Raw genomic sequence first — 20,953 nt, forward strand, 5'->3', positions numbered from 1 at the left:
ATGTATCCTACTTCGTGCACCTCTGTCAACAGTTGATCAGAGTAGTTTGACTCTCCACTGTTGCTATAACAAGTGTCAGGGGCCAGAAGATTTACAATTTTAATGGGACAGACTACATTGCGCCTGCGCAGTGCGTCCTTCTCGGTACTTGGGATAATGGCTGCTAGGTGAGATGAGCGGATGGGCCGCATCCTTTGAGTGTGAGGCGCTTCCATCGAAAGGACCGTTAACTCGGGCGGTGCCGAGTTAAAATGGTCGATATCCGACCCGAAAAGTATCCCGAAACCGTTGTACATATTTCAAACATCGTCCTTCAAATGTAAGTAGTCTTTTTTTTCTCCCTCGCAAATCTTGGCCGGGCGCCACAGTCTGTATGTTAGCAGCCTGCCTACAGTTGGACTTAGTGGCTAGCATGGTTACAGTTTTGTGCTAATCTTCAACACTGCCTTTGACTCCCTGCTGCTTTTCAGCGTTATGCGAATGGTTGTGGACGTGTCTAAAGTAACAGCACAAAGGCCGAGCTAACTCTTGTACTGAAGACGACTCGGTTGTTGACACTAGCGAAGTGACAGCGATGCTAGCCGACTACGTTAGCTTGAATTGTTGGCTCGGCGCCTGCTGCCTGCTCGAGTCGCTGCAGCTCTACATCTCCACACCACCACACGTACACACTGTCACAGTTTATTTCCTCCTCGCTCGGAGAGACCGAAGCCGTTCATTTGCCTTAGCCTGCCTGTCCCATGTTAACTTACACCGCTACATGCAGACCAAAAGTGGTTAGCTAAATTGTTGCAGCGTTTTTTTGCGTGAAGCCAGCAGCTCTTTTTCCTCCGTCGAGACAGAGGGGTTACTAGAGTTCATGTCGTACCACAGTCGATGCAGCATGGATGCAGCACTCACTCATCCGTAACGTTTGTAAGCGTCGGTGTTTGGGTTAAGCGAGTAACGGTATAAATACACCCGTTTAGACTAAGCACTGCTACACCATACCCTGTCCTGTGGCTGTCAATGGATTAAAGGCAGATAAAAATACAGTGGTAGACGGCTGCTGCGTTATATAAGCTTGGATTCTGCGAAGTGATCTCACTCTGGCCAGTGATAGTCGTGATGAATTCACAGTTATGTAAGTTACTAGGATCCTGTCCCGGACCACGGGGGTATTAATGGAGGGGGAACTCTGCTGCTGCCGGTGATTTTGAAGTAGTGAAAGCATATCGAAAACTTGTGAGTGCCACATTAGAGGTTTTGTAGTTGAGTGATCAAACTGCGCTTTTCAAAGTGTTGGTTTGTTTGGAAAATAGCGATTTTCTTTACAGCGTGCTTCAAAGTGGATTCACAAGTGAAATGTTCGTTTAGCACTCTAATTGCAGGGTTGTAAACAAAGAGTTTCCATAAAGGCTACCGGAGCTGTGTTGTTTGGAGTCAGTTACACCGCTGTTGGCGTTAGAAAGTGAAATGGGAAACTTACTTCCTGAAATGAGATTTTTTTTCTGATTGTGAATTTCTCATGATCCATTGCTGCTGGAACAGAGAGCCTGGTTCTCAGTGATTGATTTACTTGAGTTTCCCTTCATATTAATCAACTTGATTGATTAGTTATTGTGAGTCACAAGATTACACTCCCAGTGCTTTTTGATTTGAATTGGGAGTTTTGTGCTGCAGCTCCCATTGTGTTTGGACTCACAAATGGAAAGGAAAATAGTACAGAGCTGTTATCTTTAGTAAAAGAATTATTCGTAATAGTTGGACTGTAAAAGTTGGATGTAACAGATGGTTTATTATGAGTAAATCTCTGATTTTATGGACTAATAGAAATGTATGGGTCGGGACATGTGACATGTTACTTATGCATCATCACATTGATGTAAGTAGATGGGTAAATATTAGCCAAATATAAATATTTGCTCTTTGACAATATGCAGGTGTCAACAGTGTTTGACAGCGTTTACCGTGAGGCTGAGACGACAGAAAAGTTAGCTATTAGAGCTTTTGTTGAACTATTTATCTAGGTATAAATCTCTTTAATGTCTCTGACGTTTAGTCCATTCTAGCTATGCAATACTGCAAATCAATGAGCCGGACAGGTTTATGGAAACATTAGGTTTAAGATTTAAGATTTTTTCATTAATGTGATGAACTGCCTCACTCTATAGTTTTCAAGATAGTTAATTCACAGATATTGCAACCAAGTGTATTTTCACAGTCGCCTTTGTTAAGCTGAGTGCAGATGGCTGGTGTGTTAAAGCAAACAGAAAGGTCTGGATAATAAAGTCTTGATCAATTATTGACTTATAGATTTGACTATGCAAATTATTGTAGTGGGTGAAACAATGATTCATTTAAGCACTTCACTTAGTTGAAAACCCTTTAGATACCATACATATCTGACTGTAGGTACTTGAACAACCGTGTGGTACTCCTGTGGAGCGGTAACATCCTTTTCCAGATGAGCTGTTTTCCCAAGATCGTGTTTCCTGCATTCCTGTCTGAGCAGCAGAGAGGTACTCATAAGTGAGGGGAAGGGACACACAGGCAGCAAATAAAATGAGTTGCAACTGGCAGCGGTGTTGCAGCTTTGTTAACTCAACCATCAGGCTGATCCACCCTGCACAAAGACCCACAAAAACATTTCACTGTGGGAATTTGTTGCAGGTATTCATGCTTAACTTTCAGCACAGACTTGTAGCGCTAAGTCCAAAATGAGCAGTGTTTGCTTTTTCTCCTGATTAAAAACCATGGTGAGTGTAATTGGTTTCAGTGGATTAAGTGAGAAAACGCTGAGTTTACCCCCAGTCATGTGTAGCTTGGTACACATTACCATCCGAGTTTAACTGTTGCCAGTAACAACACTTCTATAAACGTATTCATGCATCACATTAAATGTGCTCAGTGCTTCTTGTTCGTCTATAGATGATTGTTTATCAGAAGATATTTCACTGACGTCTTTTCATTCTTTAGAAAGGTATAACTCAGTGTTCAACAAGGATTTTCTGTTGTTGTGTTAATATAAATTATGGGCTATTCATAAATAATTATATTCAGGTCAGGATGAATATGATTTGTAAACATAATTTTGTTTTCCAGTGAGTCTGAAAGTACATGTTTGTTTATCTTAATCTTAAAGTATGAATGGGTCATTAAATGTCACGCTAATTGTTAAAAATGGTGGCAATTTAACAGGTAAACATTTGCTGCTGGCAGGTGGTGAAGCTGTGCTGTAAAAAAATATGTTTTGTGTTACACAACAGGTAACAGCTTGTGCGCTATAGATGCAATACTCACTTCATGAAATAGACAGTTTCCTGACTGTAATCTTGCTTCATATTATTTGTCTTTCTGCTTCCTCTGTAGTTCCTCTGTCTCTCTCTGCCTTTCTGTGACCTCCCTTAATGAAGAACTGCGTCCCACCCTCCTTGCATTATATTAAATCTTTTTTTTCTTCTTTGCCCTCTCTCTTTCTCCGCAGTGCACCCACTGTGAACATCCCGTCTTAGTGGCCAGTTCTGCCTGCCGATCAGAGGTTAAGCTGACGCCATGGCAGTGAAGGACCGTGTAGAGGCGGTGCTCAATGTGGGTCTGCGTGTTCCCAGCATCATGCTGCTCGACGTCCTCTACCGCTGGGATGTCAGCTCCTTCTTCCAGAAGATCCAGCGGTCCAGCCTCTCCAACAACCCCCTGTTCCAGTACAAATACCTGGCTCTGTACCTGCACTACGTAGGTTAGTGTTGCTGTTTCGCACACACACACACACACAAAAACACATGCAGGTTGTTTCAATACTAACACAATCCCCCTGTATTACCACTTGAGAGGATTAGCGTAAAACAAGCACACGACACAAATGTTTTGCTCTGTCTGCGCTGCATAGCTGTATAGACGTTTGATAACACGTTCATAAAGAGCCGTAGCTGTCATGACCCTCCGTTGGACTGTTTGATGAGGTTATCAGCTAAAGTGGCTGCTGTTCTGTTGCTTTATCAGCAGGGTGAGTGCTAACAGTCACGGTTTTACCTCTCCTGGTTAGATTTGCATGACTTCTGTTTTACAATCGGCAACGTTGGCTCTCAACCTGGTCAGTTCCAAAATGTTAACACATGGTGATCAAGTCATAAAGCAGTGCATTGTTGTAACGTCTGGAGTCAGGACAGAGTATTTGGGAGGACGACAAGAGAAGTGTGACCACTTATCTGATTTACACAATGGTAATATCAAACATGGATGCGCGGCTGCAGACTTGAGACCAGTTCACCTTCTCCAGCTGTGTGGTCCTTTACACAGCTGTCAACTGTTACCCCGCATTTTCTCAGTTTTTATTTGGCCAGTTTTTCTTGTTCGTCTGTTTTATTTTCACCTGCCTGTGAAAGGCTTCACAAGGAGAAAACAGTGTGAAACGTGCTGTCACGTCCAGATACATTATAGTAGTAAGAATCGCTAGTGCAGCAACAAGGGCATGATCCTCACTGGATGTTCACATAACCACACTAAACAGTTGTTTGCCAGAATCTCCCGCCAACAAAGCAGATGCACCACTGTTTGGATTTGCACTTTGGGATTGTGGACAGTGTTTGTGATAGTATGAGAACTGTTTACTCTGATTTGAACTGGAATTGTTTTCTGAAGTAATCACTGGAAACAAGTCTGGACCTCTTAGCTTTATAGTTAAACAAAAGAAAAACAAAACCTTGGCATAAATAAAACTTCAATCTTCTGCATCATTTATAACTGAAACATACAGTAATGTAATTATATCACAAAAACATTTGAAACCTAAAATTACTGCAACAAAATCATGTTTGTTTTTAGGTATTTTAAAGAATCCTCGAGTGAGATTGCCACAGAGGCAAACATGGGAACTTAAAACAAGGTCTGTGCAGTACAAGGACACAGAAGCACTAACAGACAGTGACTTTGAAGTGAGAGTGAAGTTGACAGAACAAAGTCTGATGTTCAAAGTGTGAGCTACTTAAAAGAAAAAGCGACAAGCACAGTGTTGAGCTCCCTGCGTGTGTTTTTATACATCTGTGTTTGTGCACCGTCAGACTTGGCTGCAGTCGGTTAATGAGCCAATAGGCTTGGTATGTGCTGATGTGTGCTGTGGGTGGACGGACAGAAAGAAGGGAGAGAAGGGCAGCAAAACCAAAGATACTGTTGCTATGCACTGAGGGGTTTTTTTGGACGTGGTTTTCGGTAGTAGACCGATGTTAGATAAGCCAGCGTGTTGGCAGCAGTGACTTTTTGATTAACTGTCAAAAACGGCTCTCTGCAATTACATAAGAAACATCTGTCCCACACATGCATGCTCACTGTATTACTTTGTGACTGAAAAGCGGGTACAGTCAGCAAAACAGGAAAACACACATCTCCACCGTACGTATGTTGGTTGTGTGACTGTTGTGTTTGTCTGCAGGTTACATCCTGAGCTTGGTGCTCCTGACTCTGCCTCGCCAGCACCTGGTTAAACTCTACCTGTACGTCCTCACGGCCCTGCTGCTGTTTGCCGGTCACCAAGTTTCAAGGTAAACACACCTAGACTAGACATACACAATACATCAGAGGCCGGCATGTTGTTAATAATAGAACATAACCAGACCTTTCTGTCCTGTAGTACAGAGCAGTGTGTGGACCGGGGATGCAGGTTAAAGCTGGTTTAGAGTGTGGATTTTTGCCTCTCCGCATTTCCCCTTTCCCTTCTCTCCTCTGCTGTGTCAGTGTTTGTTTGCATGAGGGTGGGGTTGAGCACGCTCACACACACTCTCAGAGCGAACAGCAGTGTTTCTTCAGAGGAGAGAGAGGTCACAGCGGAGGAGGTTATCTGCAGTTCTTGAAAAGTCGTAAAGCTTGTAATTTAGTTCCCTCAATAACGGCCCTAGACAGAATTATGTGGTCTGAAATTTAATTTACAAAAGCCTTAAATGGTGCCTTTTATCTGTCATAGGCAATAATGTTTGGTTCTGTTGAGGTTTTTATTCTTTATTTTTCTCCCCATTAGATTCCGTTTTCAAGTAGTTGCTAATCTTCCTGGAGTCCACATTAAAAAGAAAAATACACGCTCAATTCTTTTCTTGCTGTGTTTGTTTCAGCATTAATAAACCTGAAACAGTCATGACTGCAAGTTACAGTAAAAGGAAATAGTGTCAATTTTAGCAACAACTTCAAATATGTTTGTATGATTCCTCATTCTTCAGTACTCCTCATTTAATCCATTCATTTTAAGTTGCTTATTCGTTGCCATGTTGCACTCAATAAATTAATTATATCGTTAGGACTTTCTATTTCACTGCTGGGAGGTATTGACAGAAGTTTGGTTATGATAATAAATAATGTAAGACCATTTTCTCCATCATATTTAATAATTGTAAGATAGGTATTTAATGACAAGTGGCATTTATAACGGTCTCTTAACAAACTCAGCAGAAACCCTCAAGACAGCATGTTTACTTGAGTCAACAAAGACGTCACTTGTAATCCATATGTGCAACAAAATTGTAGGATAAGCAGAACATGAATTTGCAGAAATGCAATGTTGTTGTCTGCTCTGCAGTCGACTTGCTGCTCCCCCCATGACTGATTATTCCATAACAGATCATTATTTCTGAAATTACTTATCAGTGCCTAGGGTTAAGGTTCATCAACTTCAGGTTTAAGAGACCTCTTGTGTATATTTCTTAATCTATGATGACACAATTCAAACTGGTCTTTGTAGTCTGTCTGATGCTCAAATTGCATTCATGTTATACTGTCAATTATAACTGTTTGTTATCATTATTATGGCGCAATAACTTTTAGTTGTAATGTACTGCATCTTTGTAAGTCAGTTGTATGTAAGAAGTCCAAGTGGAGTCTCTTTGTAAATTGAGCATTTTGTCCTCTCTTTGTCAGGGATTATGTCCGCAGTGAACTTGAGTCTGGCCATGAAGGACCCGTCTATCTGGAACCCCTCTCCATGAACAGATTCACCACTGCACTTATAGGTATAACATTACATGTGAATGCATGAACACACACACGTAAAATATACATGATGAAGCATGAATGTATCGTGCTCAGTAGTTCCTTCTCTGATCTTGTGGGTTAGTCCAGCTCTGTGCGTCTGGTAAGATGAGACAAGTAATGCAAATTGCCTTGCATACACATTACTTAGCTCTACTTAAATATCACCTGACCTCTTCCAAGATGAATCAGACTGAAGACCAGCCACTAGGGCCAGTGCTGTGAAAGCTGGTCCACTTTGAAATGGAAAATGTTATGTTATGTTTCTGGATCTATAGGACCTGGTTTCATCCTGCTACAGAGTAGTGGCGGAGTCTCCTGTGCTATTTATAGGCCGTACTGAGTGCTGATTTTGCTGCACAGAGAACGCCTGAGAAAGCAAAAATAACATGGTTACAGTGACAAAGATAAACTGCTATAGAGGGAGGTGGTGGAGATTAAAGCTACTAAATGCACAAGTTGCCTCATGTTGTCACCAGTTTGAAAAAGATACAAATATTCTCACAGGATGTGTTTTCATGTTGGCTTTAAATTACACACAGATTACAAACAATATATCAGTGCAGTCCCCAAAATAATGTTGCTAACAAACAGGACAGTGTGTGTGTGTATTCATGCATATGCTGTGTTTTGTGAATATCTGCATGTGCATCCTGTTTCAGGTCAGCTGGTAGTGTGTACGCTATGTTCCTGCGTCATGCAGACCAAGAGGATCTGGCTTTTCTCCGCTCACCTTCTCCCTTTGGTGGCCAGACTGTGTCTGGTTCCACTGGAGACCATCGTCTTCATCAATAAGTTCTCCATGATCTTCACTGGCCTGGAGGTCATTTACTTCCTGGCTTCTAACTTACTGGTACCATACAACCTGGCTAAGACGGCCTACAGGGAGCTGGCTCAGGTAATAAACTATTAATGTGGTCTAATGTTGTAAGCTTTTTCAGTTTTTATTACAGGATTTCAACTATAGTAGTCCTGAGAGATTTCCCTCATATGTAATATTTATGGTGTTCTGTCTTTGCCCCAATTACCTCAATCTCTCCTTTTCTGTCTCTGTTTCTGTCTCTGTGTCCCAGGTGGTGGAGGTGTATGGGCTGCTGGCTCTGGGTATGTCTCTGTGGAACCAACTGGTCCTTCCAGTTCTCTTCATGTGTTTCTGGCTCCTGCTGTTTGCTCTGCAGATCTACTCCTACTTCAGCACTAGGGACCAGCCTACCTCGAGGGAGAGGCTGCTTTTCCTCTTTCTTACCAGGTAAAAGCCACAGCACTGTGAATTAGACCAGGGGATTAAATATCTTTTCAGAATTTTACTGAAAAAATGTAATTGTAAAATCATGAATCTTTTTTTTTTTTTTAGTGCTGTCAAAGTTAATGTGTTAATTTTGGCGATTCATTTTAAATATTTAAAAAATGAACGCAATTAACGCCGTTTTGTTTACTTCCGGTGGCGGCTAACCCATAATAACCTTTGGTGACGTGTGCAGGCAAACCAGGCAGAGCAATATACCAGCTGTAGCGCTGTTTTTTCGTGCGAGTAAGTAACTGTTTGGATCCCAATATGCGGGTAGTTTATCCATATGACGCCTGTTTGGAAGTTTGCTCCGACAACGCTCTCGGAGCAGTGAATCTCCACCTGTGGGAGCAGCGACCGTAGCGGGTCATATCAGAGGCAGCAGCCCGGTCTGCGGAGCCGGTCGGCCGGTGAACCTGCACCATCATTCCGGGGTAAGACAGAGAGCCGATTAACTTACATGTAGGTCTTTAGAGGTTTACCGCCGGCTGGTTTAATACTTTTTAGGAGATGAATGTTGGTCTCATTGATTAGTTGTTGAATGTTTGTTTAGTTGTTGATTAGTTTGTTTGAATGAAAAGTGAAGCTTCATGTGTGAACTGGACAGAAGAGTAGCGCTGCCTTGGGGCTCTCTGTGATCTATAGATCAATAAAATGTATTGATCTATAGGTTCATTGTAAATAGATACATTTACAATGAACTGACTGGTCTATAGCTATTCAATTTAATTTACAGAGGGAAATTCAGTGTGATGTGCTTGTTTTTTCGTGCACATCCGCAGCGCACAGCTTGGTAGGAAAAAAGGAAAAACAAAATATGTTGGCGCATACTGTAAGTGGTCGAAATCAAGAAAAACTGACATTTTTCTGCTTTCAGTTCAATCCTGAATGTTTGATCGTTACCATATATAAAGTACCGCAGTGGTGTATTATTTGGCCTCCATGCTGTCATGATGCCGGAGGTGGGAGAACAACACCCATGTATCCTGGTGTATCTGGTTCACAGCATCATGGCTCATTGTACAGGCTCCATGCAACTCAGAGGAAATGAGACCTGCTCCACCTTCACCTTGCCCCTCCTCATGAGCTCTCTCTGCCCCCTCCTCCCCCCTCCTCAGTATTGCAGAATGCTGTAGTACGCCGTACTCCCTGCTGGGTCTGGTGTTTACCGTCTCCTTCATCGCTCTGGGCGTCCTCACACTCTGCAAGTTCTACCTGCAAGGCTACAGGGCCTTTATGAATGACAACACCATGCACAGGTCAGTCAGTTGGTCCGTCTTTATGTGCATGTGCTGTTGCAATGTGTCAGTTGGTGTGTATGGTATTTCTACTTAGCTTCAGGGGTCTGTTTCTTTTGACTGATTGCGCAGGGGGATGACAGAAGGCATCACCCTGCTGATCCTCGCTGTCCAGACTGGCCTCATCGAGCTGCAGGTCATCCACCGAGCCTTCCTCCTCTCCATCATCCTCTTCATCGTGGTTGCTTCCATCCTGCAGTCCATGTTGGAGATAGCAGACCCCATAGTCCTGGCTCTAGGAGCATCCAGAGACAAGTAAGACAAATTAACCATACGTCTTGTGCCATTTCATTTTAAATGCATCATTCAGAATCTTTGATGTGATAAATTAACTGTGTGCTGTTAAAATGGCTGTAAAATTATTATTATTATTATTATTTTTTTTTACCTTTTTTTAAAACTTAGAACATAATAGGATATGACTTCAAACTGTTGTCTGTATATCAACTTGTTTGTCCTGTCCCTGTCTCGGACACAACTAAGTGGATATGGACTAAACGTTTTTTGGCAAAAAAGAAATCAAAATCATCAAAATCAAAAATCATGCAAAAGTATCTTGCGTGAATGTGTGTGAGAGTGCTACTGTTGACGCAGATTTAAGCAGATCCTCCTCTCTTTGCCCCCTTAGGAGTTTGTGGAAGCACTTCAGAGCTGTGTCTCTGTGTCTGTTCCTACTGATCTTTCCAGCCTACATGGCCTATATGATCTGTCAGTTCTTCCACATGGACTTCTGGCTTCTCATCATCATCTCTTCGTCCATCCTCACCTCACTGCAGGTAACATGCAGCTCATGCACACATACGGTGCACAGACACGTAGAAACGTTCTGTTCTCTTAATTGTAATTATACTACGTTTGTTCAGTTTGTAGAGACATTAGTTAGATTCTTTGTTCGAGCCCTTCAGTTTTATCCACTGGACCAAAACTTTTAAGGTTTTGTGATTAATTATTGAACTGCATCAAAACACTTTTCCTCTGTCACCACCTCAGGTTCTCGGCACTCTGCTGATCTACATTCTCTTCATGGTGGAGGAGTTTCGAAAGGCTCCAGTTGAGAACATGGATGAAGTTATCTACTGTGTCAACGGGACCTATCGATTGCTGGAATTCCTGGCAAGTGTCCACACACACACACACACACACACACAAACACTAAACACAGTACAGTGACGGTGTGATAGGATATGGTCTCAGTAGCTCTGCCTCACTGTCAACTGGTTTCCTCTTTGTCAGGTCGCGGTGTGTGTGGTGTGCTATGGCGTGTCAGAGACCGTGTTCGGGGAGTGGAGTGTGATGGGAAGCACCATCATCCTGGTCCACTCGTACTATAACGTCTGGCTCAGAGCCCAGCTGGGCTGGCAGAGCTTCCTGCTCAGGAGAGATGCTGTAAACAAGATCAAAAGCCTCCCCACAGCCAGCAACACACAGCTGGAACAGTACAACGACATCTGTGCCATCTGCTACCAGGTATGAGCCGAAGAACTAATTGGAAGATTCAAGTTAAAGCAAAGCTAATGTCCTGTTTTATTTGATGCATTTTATCATTTTGAAATAACATGTCTTCTGTGCTAATTCCTTCCAGGACATGAACACAGCTGTGATCACTCCATGCAGTCATTTCTTCCATGCTGGCTGTCTGAAGAAATGGCTGTATGTTCAGGAGACGTGTCCTCTTTGCCACTCGCAACTCAAGAGCCAATCAACAGCTGCAAGTGGTCCCAACCAGGACGTCCCTGCAGCCAATCAGAGCCCTGCAGGGCAGGAAGAAGCCGCAGCCAAGAGTACGCAGAACGATGGCGCTCCTCCGGGTGATGGGAAGACGGAGGGAGCGGGAGAGCAGGAGCGAGGGAAAGGACCTGACATGCCAGCTGGAGAAACTCCTTCTTGTTCCTCTGGAGTGTCCTCAGCTCCCCAGCACCCTGTCAAGACTCCTCCATCACCTTCTTCTTCCTCTTCTTCCTTACTCATGACTGATTCTCTACAGAGCCAGTCGCCCACAGATCGTCCCTCGTCATCTTCCTCCCCTTCCCCTGACACATCGGACACTCTTTCCTCTCCTCCAACTCTCCCTCACACCTCCATCCCCGGCATCTCTCGCCACTCGTCCACACAGCGACAAGCCCAGGCAGAGATGACCCGTGCTGAGCCTGAGCCCGACCCAGCCTCCCCAACGGACAGCCAGGAGTCGTCTTCTGTTACATCGTCACACCCGGACCAGCCTGAGGAACAGTCCCCTCCTCTGCACAGCCTCTGAGCCCCCCTTCAGTAACACACAGAACATACATGCATGCACATATAAACACTCCATCTAAATACTCCACCTGCCTATATTCCAGCAGTTGGCTGTCCCATCAGGTCATAGATTCAACTCCGAAACCCTTTCATATCCATATTGAGAGAAAAAGAAAATCCAAAACAATCTCTAAGCAAATATTCATCACTCAGCGTTAAGACAAATTACAGATGAATTCAACGTCATAATATGTTGCCATTTTAGGCAATTCTCTTAGAATGGTTAATCAAAATGTGTTTGAGTTCAACTCATGCCAGCAATGATTTCCTCATGTTAGCAGAAACTTTCTTGTTTTTTTTTGTTTTGTTTTTTAATGGCAGGGGAGGTTTAAACTCAATCCCCAGAAAGGTGAAAGCAGTAATCTCATCTCAAAAAACAACTGGGAGGTCGACAACATGTCCATGAAATGTGAAATCCTAAATGAAACTGAAGTATACAGTACCATCAGTCATTTTAGCTCTTTCCGAGATTTTTTTTACATAGATGCAAAAACACATTAACATTTCTAAAAACAAAGAAAAACATGCTTTGTCCTGCTCATTTCAATCCCTGGCTCGTCATATGATGGTCGCTCCCACATCCTGCCTTTTTTTTTTTTATTTGTGCAGATTTCACTCTCATTGCTGTTCTTGTCATTGCGTTTGGGTTTTCGCTGTTGTCCTGTACGTGCCATGATCTCATGAAGAATGGGTCAGAGGTGTGGAGAGCCTTGATAGACTATCGATAAGTGATGGTTGCATTTTAACCAGTGACAAAGTCTTAACATTTCATAAAGTCTACAAATTTCGATAAAGATTCTTGGTTTTTACCGTTTGGTGACGGGAGTTGTGTGTAGTAATGATTACTAAGCATTAACAAAACTGAATGTTGTCTCTTGAGGCCATCACATGACCTGAAGCCTGGTGCTAAGCAGAAGATACATGGTGGGGGTCTAGTCAAGTGTTGCGGTGTGAACAAATCAATGGGTTCACACGGAGTAACTCTTAAGTTCATTTCACGTGTCAATCTTTCTCTATTATACTGCTTCAATATTTGAATCGAACTTGTTTGGCTGGTCCCAGCAAAAACGGTTGTACTCCTCATCGCCAAACTTTTGTATTATTGTCGAAGAGATGTTATTTTTAAGGTAATTTTTCACATTACTGCTCTATTGGACAGCACGCAGCGTGGATGGACTGAAAACAGGGGAGGCAGAGACTAGAGGAGGTAGATGAAAACGTCACAGAGGCCACAAGTTTGCATTTGAACCGGCAGCACGGTGAATATGTGGAGTGTAACTTTGCCCACAGAGCCGGCGAGGAGCCCAAACTTTGTTGTCATTGGCTTCCCTTCATTCACGGTACTCACCCCGCTCGCTGAACCAGTCCGCCACGAGTTTGCCTTTCACGGCAGGAGCCAATCACCTCGCTCCATCCAATCACCCCCCCTTCCCCTCAAAAAAGCACCCTGCTGTGTTTCCTAAGACCACCGTTACCCTGCTGCTCAGTCACTTCACTCCATGAAATGTTTCTACCAGCAAATTGAACCGATTGATAGCTTCACTTTTCTTTTTGTTTTGTTTTGTCACACAAGCTAGCACGCACACAACGGCGCCTGTGTTTAGCAAAGGGTGCAGGATGAAGAGAGGTGTGTGTGTGTGTGTGTGTGTGTGTTGGGAAAAAGTCTGAGTGTTTAAATGAACGACTAAAACCTGAGAATGCAGAGTCCTGATGCACGCTTATATGTAGAGCTTGCACGCTGCCACTGTTACCATAGCATTTTATTTGTTTGTCCCCAGTGTGCTCTAACCTTGCTACCAATGTTTTTCTGCCATTTCTTTTTTTGTTTTGGTTTTGTTATTTTGTTTTATTTTGTTTTGAGTTGCATTTGCACTAATGTCATTTATACTAGCAACGCTCCAAAGCTGTTCTGTGGCTGTCAGCAACCAAATACCCTCTGATGTGTTTGTGGTACAAGGAAACAGCCCAATCTGTTTGTGTGTAATGTATATAAATGTTGCTGTATGACATCTATATTAAACCAGAGGAGTGTTGATATTTAAAAACTAGATCAGGGCTTGAGTTTTCCCGAGCTTCCCGGCGGTCCGGTGGTCTTTGTTTCTTTACTTGCCTGTGAACAAAGACAAAACGACCCAAAGAGGCTTTTTTTTTGGGAAACCGAGCCCTCTGATCTGAGACCAGCCAGTGTTGCTGCCTCTCCAGTCTGTATGACGCGTCCTCAAGCTGGTGTGATCACTCCGGTGCCCTCTACTGGTAGGAGTGGGATCAGCATGGCGCAGACGGACAGGAGACGCACTAGTTAACCCTCAACAGTATTACTTAATACCACTATTACTAAAGGTCTTATTACTATGAATGACTTTATTCTTGACATTGAAGCATCGGCTGCAGGGCTGAGAATGAATACATGATCAATGTAGGATCAAACCTGGCCAGTGCTGTTAAACTCTTTGTGTTTTTTCTTTCTTTTCTTTTTTTAAAGAGACGAAATGTAGAGTTTGATGTATTTTGCACATGTTCCTCTGAAAGGTGAACATAAGGACTTTCTGTATTCTTGAACGACTTCTCTTTTTTTTTTTTTCTATTATTATTATTATTGGCTCCATTCCTTCGACTTTGATTTATATCCAAGCACTTGAAATGGTTACCAAGGTTTTTGAACTGCTCCATACACATTTTGGGTTTCATGGCGTGGGAGCGTTTGAATTGTGTTGTTGCAGAGACGGAGACGTCACTGCAGGATCAAATGTCCAACGCTCCACATGCTGATAACTTGTCACTGGCAACAGTACGTGGACTTGCATGGCAGTAGAAGGTGATAAATTCCTGGCAGAGCAGCCCGTCAGCCGTGGAGCCCACCTGCATGTTCTGTGTTTATGCTCCATGTTGGAGATGCTGCAGTTGTTGCAGTCGCTCTTTAGGTACTGAACTGTGACACAAATATCTAATATTTCATTAAATAACTGGTTAACCATCTAACTATAGAAATATAGACACTCTGAATTTTATCTCAAATCTTTAAATGCAGTATTTGCATTTCTGTGCAACTCAGATTTCAGCTGTAGGAGACTACATACAAAATTTTTTATTTTTATCAGCTTTCAGAAACAAGACAGTGTCCTCGATAGCCTGATGTTTGTCATACCGATTGTTACTGTTACATTTACCAGAGTTATTTGTTTAATTTGAAATGTTCTCTGTTTAATTTGAGTAACCAGGAGAGATGTATGAATATAGCATGATGGCTAAAATTCCCTGAGATCATACAGTCACACATCTGAAATCCAGATGTTTCTTCGACTCAATTTACCACAGCGCTCTGCAAAATCGTTAGTGAACACGGGGATGGGTTCTACAGCTGACACGGAGCTCTCTGACCGCCGAGTTATTTTCTGATGCTATTTGGAAAAGAAGAGTCGGTGCTGCTGCTGTCCAGTGCTGTTGCCTCTGAGTGACACGTTGAGATTTACCTCAAAAGAGTCTGATCATGTTCAGGGCTGCTCATCCTGAGGCTCCCTACTTAATTTACTTTCTTTCTCTTTTTTTTTTGGTCAGATTATTTTTTTTCTACACACAGATTTCAGACCTTGCTCTGTAAAACCTGACTCTGAATGCCAGTTGTGTTCTGTTAACCTGCTCCATTGTTGGTTTTTGGATTCTATCCCTGGCATTGCCTTGGTTATTTTACAAAAATTGAATGTCGGAAATAAAATGAACCATCCACTCTAAACCCTGTTTTTTGTTTCTGAAGTTTCCTCTGGATGTCATGTGATTGTGGAGGGTAAGCTTTGTTGTTATTATTAATATTTATATGTGTAAATGGATATGATGACAGCAGCACATGACATGTATTGGTGATGTCAGGTGTATGATATACCCTTGTAGTTGCACGAGTCAGACACTTGATGGCGCTGTTGTGTTGTTTTTTCTAAGACAGAGTGGGAGCCGCTCCAGGAGACGCACCACGGCTGGAGAGAGGCGCGCACACACACAGACACACACGGAGGAGAGTTGCTGCAGGAGCCGCTGCGCTCCACAGTGAGTGGTGGTGGTGGTGGTGGGTTTGTCTCGGACACGATGCTGATGTTTCTCTTTAATCTGCCACGTTGTTCTTCAAAGGGCTCCTGTTTGGCTCGTGCTTCTCTCTGCTGTATTAGATTCCTTCATTATCTTTCAGCTCCTTCTTCTTATTTCAAAAGATGTTGGTGGCCTTAGTGCATTTTGTCACTGCACAGTGTTGTATTTTATAATAATCCTCATTTCTCATAGGCTGAGTTTAACCAAATTAAAATGCACAATATCTATCTATAACAGTTATTGATAGGATTTTTTTTTTAATTCTACAGTGTAATTTAAAAAAATATATATCTTATTTCATTTCTTTAAATTTAATTATAACCCACGTATTTCAGAATATATTTTGTCTTAACAGTGGTCAGTCTTTTCTTCCATATCTTTTTAGAGGAACTGACACGCTTTTTCTCCTCTCACATGTGGATCATTTGGTGAACTCCTTTAAATCCTATAGCGCGAGCCGATCCGCCACTGTCTCTCTCCTCTGCTCTCCTCCTCCTCTCCTATAAGCAGGAAACTGGAGCATAAAAGACTCTTATTCTCCATAATCAAGGTCAAGAGCGTTTTTCAATAACCTCTGGGAATTAAAAGGCTGGAGCGGCGCCAGCTCGCCCTGCCACTCATTCCCACAGCCAGCTGAATAATACAAAAGTTGTTGACCTTTGGCACCTCGACGGATCAATACGTTGTCGCTTTATTTAAAAAAAAGAAAAGAAAAGAAAGAATGAAAGAAAAAAAAGGAAGAGTTCGCGGAATTATCTGTTAATATTTGTATTTTGTTTTGGATCCCCTCTCGGCGCTGTGATAAATAGTTAGAAATAACAGATGGTGCTGGAGGCTGAGACAAAGCAGCGAAATCTGGTAGCAATTATCCTCAATTATGTTCATTGTTATTTTGAGCTAATTATTGTTATTGTCACTTTAGTTTGTGCGTCTTGCGGCGCTGCAGCCTGCAATAATAGAGTCTATGGAAGACAATGGGGGGAACATGGACGTGTTGTGACGGTGAAATATGGCTTTTATAATTGAAGCCAAGCAGCCGCTCTAAATAAAAACACACATGTAAATGTACAGACTGAGGTTTCTCAGAGTGTCTGCGGATCAAATAGTCTAATGGGCCTGTAAGAGACTGTGATATGGCTACACTATTGTTTTCCACAGTCAGCTCTATAGGCCTACTAACTCTGTATAGCTACTGTGCGCACAGAGTTGATTTGGTTAATGTGATAGAAATCACAAGAGATCTCATCAAAAAATAAAAATTAGGAATACAAATACAATATATTTCTGCATTAAGAGTCTAAAAGCTTCAAAGTTCAGATTCCCCCCTTCTTTTATTTAATACTGTCATGATGCAGCTGGAGGAAAAGTAGTTTGAAATAATGAAGTGGAATGAAGAGCATTTTCTACTGAGTCCAGGTGGATGAGCATCAGGCTGCAGAGAGAGAAACTTCCCCGGTTGTTATTGAGCGCATAAAAATTTATCACATGTGCATAAATCATTTTGGTCCAATTCCCTTCAACGTGGACAGGACGGTGACCGGGACAGGACAGCGGAGGACAGAGGGGGACAGAGCGGAGGACTGGCGCTCCGTGGCCGCAGACTCCAGTCTTTGTTTGGGGGCGTCTCCTCTCCCGCTCCTCTCGTCCTGTCCCCTCCCTCCCCTCCTCTCTCCTCTCCTCTCCTCTCCTCCGGTCCCCTCCCCTCTTTCCCTTCCCATCACTGGCTCCCTCTCCCCTCTTCCCCGCGGGGCGGGAGAAGCCCGTGTTTGGTTCACAGAGAGAGAGAGAGGGAGAGAGAGAGAGAGAGAGAGAGAGAGAATCCTTTGGGAAGAGTCACAAAGCGTTTTCCTCCAGAGAGAGAGAGGGAGCGCATGTGGCGAGAGCTCGGGACTCGATCATCCGCAGGAAGCAGCGCTGCTCCGGACCTGAACGCACGTCCCGGACCACTGGGCCGTGGGACGAGAAGAGAAAGCAAAAGCGCGAAAAGAGGAAGAGAGAAGTGTCAGACAATGATGACATCTGATCTGGGTGCGAGCTGATCTCTCTTTTTCTCTGTGACAGCTTCAAGTGTGGATCTCCAAGCGCGCCGGGAGTGTGTTTTTTCGCACCTTTCCACGCTGGGTCAGTCCGCTTCCTGACCAGACCACCTCTTGGCGATTTAAATCCAGTGCTTTAAAGTGGCTGACATTTTTATTTGTTTTTGGATCTTACTATTCCGACATGATCCCCACTCTGGTGTTTTAGCGCCCACTCTCTCCTGAGGACGAGAATTAAGGGAATTTAAGAGTTTCAGCGAAGCGCACGAAGCAGCAGCGGAGAGCGCACTCCACGTTACTGAAGAAATCAGAGTGAGACACCAGGAGAACAAGTGCACAGCGAGGCGGGGGCAGACCAGAGAGGAACAATAGACACACTAGAACCGAACTCCGGAGGTTTGTTCATGTTTGGGATCCAGGAGAGCATCCAGAGAAGCGGCAGCAGCCTGAAGGAGGAGCCGCTGGGAGGCATGAACGCTGTCCGGGGATGGATGCAGGGGGGCGGCGTGCTGGACGCCAACACGGCCGCCCAAAGGTGAGCGCTTCTTCTCCCGGAGGAGACACTAAACCAGCCTCCTTTCGTTTACCAAAGCAACACGAGAAAAAGGAGCTATTTCCTCCAGGGAGAGCAGCAGCAGCCTGCGCAGGACACAGCGCTGCGCTGATGGGGAGAAACAGAAGCTGCTGTCCGGAGGAAGAGATGTGGATTTGATCGCTGCGATGATCATTTTGGGAAAGAGAATACATTTACCTCGCAGTGATGAGCCCAGAGTTTACAACACACATAGAGTTGACGGTTCAAAAGTCGCCTGATGTCCATTAGTTGGCTGAGTTTAATGAGCATGAAACCAGAAGAAATGGTTCTTGTTTTTTGCTCCAGGTTTAAATGACAAAATGAAAAACATGTCCATCATCTGCCTTTTCTAATAAACAATCCCAGAGTTGTTTTCAGGGGGAGTAAATTTCTCCTTGTCCCACAGTCAGTGAAGTAGCCCACAGCCTAAATGTGACCTATCAGAGATCATGAATAATGACCCCAGCAGAAACAAATCTGCGTCTAATGTCAGAAATATGTCTTTTGTATTTAATTTAAAAAAGAAAAAAACTTTGTTGAAAACCCATGTGTTCATAAATACGTTAATAACCAGCTTTAAATAATAATAAATAAATTCTAGTTTTTGCACAAAGGTAAAACTCTATACCTTCCCCACTTTTCCTAATACCGACTCCTTCACGCCTGTGTGTCCGCAGTGGAGTGGGTCTGGCCCGGGCTCACTTTGAGAAGCAGCCGCCCTCCAACCTGCGGAAGTCCAACTTCTTCCACTTTGTCCTGGCTCTGTACGACCGGCAGGGTCAGCCCGTGGAGATCGAGAGGACCAACTTCGTGGACTTCATCGAGAAGGAGAAGGTCTGTTCACAAACTCCCGGTGCTCTGATTTATTTGTTCATTTAATATTCAGGAAGATTAATTTTAGATTTCTGTAAAGGCCTGAATAATATTCCACTGTGGTGTGTGACATTAATATTTAATATTTTAAACATTTAAATGTAGGATAAGAAAACTTGACATTTATCATAATCTATTATTATTATCGTCATTATTATTATTTGTTATATTTGTATTATTATTAACCTATTATTAATATTATTAACCTATTTATTATTATTATTATTATTATATTAGTTATTATTAGATAAAAGACAATACAACACGTCCTCTAACTCTGAAACCTCCTTCGATTCATTTGTCCATTTGACAAATTAAAAAAGCTCTTTCCACGTGTAAATAGTTTTAATTTACGGCTCAATTCAAACACAACCACTTGTTCTGCAGAAAGAGCGGCGGCCCGCGCGCTCTGCTCATCAATTATGACACCGTTTAAATGAGATGAAATGCAACGGGTGAATTTTAGTGTGGGATTTATTTGCCCTGCAAACACAAGCAAGTAATTACAGAGGAATTAAAAAGCCACAATAACAACCGTGATTACACACACACGGAGAAATTACAGGGGCTGGCCCGCTTTAATATGTCCGCTGTGAACATAAATCTCATGTTTATTTAATGAATGACCGGTGTGAAGAATTCAATTAGTTCCTGGGTGTATTCTGAGTAACCCACAGGCCTGGATGTGCAGAGAGGTGCTTTAAAAAATATATATAAAAAAAATAAAAAATCCTAATATTTCAATAATCAGCTCAGTGTTTGTTTTGTGTGTGTGTGTAAAGGAGACAAGCGGAGAGAAGACCAATAACGGGATTCATTACCGGCTGCAGCTTCTTTACAGTAACGGTGAGTGAGGAGTCTGACACACAGACACACACTCCTACACTTATTCTAACACATTTACCCAAATCAAATGGATACAGGCTGTTTGCACCTGCAGTATCAGGACACACACTCACACACATGGAAGCAGCTGATTTGATACATTTAGATGGATTGTGCAGCAGAGGGCCAACAGGCTGCCACAACTTGTCCATGTCACACATGCTGCTATGTGATGTTTCTCTCATGTGTAATTTGACTGATTTCTTTTTTTTTGTTGGTATAAATGTGGCTGTTCCAGAGCAGCTGTTGCAGGCCATTAGCAGCAGCTCTGTGGCTTCATCACTGTCACTGTCCCGCAAAACGGTTTACTCCAGCCTGAAGTGCATGGGCTGTGTGACAGTTAGAGCTGTGGCGGTCTATACACTGACTGTAGCTGTGGATTGTGGCGTGTGCAGGCCCATAGTGCAGCTTGAGAGGGAAGCAGCAACGACAGGCAGGAACACCCAGACTCCTCTGGGAGTCAGACATGTGGGCACGAAGCGCCCGCTGCAGCGAGGCAACTGTGGTTATTGACTTAAATATCTTTTGCATGTGGGGAATGGACATTGCAAGTGATATTGGCTGCAAGGGACAGATGCTGCAGCAGCAACGTTTAACATCATTATGAAGCATGAATGGGACCCTGGTGGTTTCTGGGTGC

The 20,953-nt window shown here is 43.2% G+C and overlaps 2 protein-coding genes across 8 annotated transcripts in view; both read left to right on the plus strand.

Moving 5' to 3' along the window:
- Positions 1-8: 8 nt before the first annotated feature.
- LOC310996958 (RING finger protein 145-like) lies at positions 9-15,588 on the plus strand. The gene is made up of 12 exons (XM_083986510.1): positions 9-319; positions 3,467-3,718; positions 5,408-5,516; positions 6,880-6,971; positions 7,653-7,888; positions 8,064-8,239; positions 9,397-9,537; positions 9,649-9,831; positions 10,205-10,352; positions 10,567-10,689; positions 10,810-11,043; positions 11,159-15,588. The coding sequence occupies exons 2-12, from the start codon at positions 3,535-3,537 to the stop codon at positions 11,828-11,830; spliced, it is 2,298 nt and encodes a 765-aa protein (XP_083842636.1). The 5' UTR covers positions 9-319; positions 3,467-3,534; the 3' UTR covers positions 11,831-15,588.
- A 2,797-nt stretch (positions 15,589-18,385) lies between these two features.
- Positions 18,386-20,953, plus strand: part of LOC310996950 (transcription factor COE1) — a gene marked incomplete at its 5' end in the record, with an annotated part of 88,735 nt that continues 86,167 nt past the window's right edge. For all 7 annotated transcript variants that reach the window (XM_083986496.1, XM_083986493.1, XM_083986494.1 and 4 more), the window contains 3 exons: positions 18,386-18,516; positions 19,233-19,389; positions 20,211-20,274. In XM_083986496.1, the coding sequence (XP_083842622.1) occupies positions 18,386-18,516; positions 19,233-19,389; positions 20,211-20,274 (352 nt within the window). The remainder of the gene's footprint in view (positions 18,517-19,232; positions 19,390-20,210; positions 20,275-20,953) is intronic.

This window comes from Trachurus trachurus (assembly GCF_905171665.1).
Source record: "Trachurus trachurus genome assembly, chromosome: 14".
Classification (NCBI taxonomy): Eukaryota; Metazoa; Chordata; class Actinopteri; order Carangiformes; family Carangidae; genus Trachurus; species Trachurus trachurus.

Excerpts from the sequence above, each read along its gene's own strand:
- LOC310996958 (XM_083986510.1), top strand. The coding sequence starts at position 3,535 with ATGGCAGTGAAGGACCGTGTAGAGGCGGTGCTCAATGTGGGTCTGCGT. Across the intron at positions 5,517-6,879 it reads GCCGGTCACCAAGTTTCAAG|GGATTATGTCCGCAGTGAAC; the intron begins GTAAACACACCT and ends TCTCTTTGTCAG. Across the intron at positions 9,538-9,648 it reads AATGACAACACCATGCACAG|GGGGATGACAGAAGGCATCA; the intron begins GTCAGTCAGTTG and ends CTGATTGCGCAG.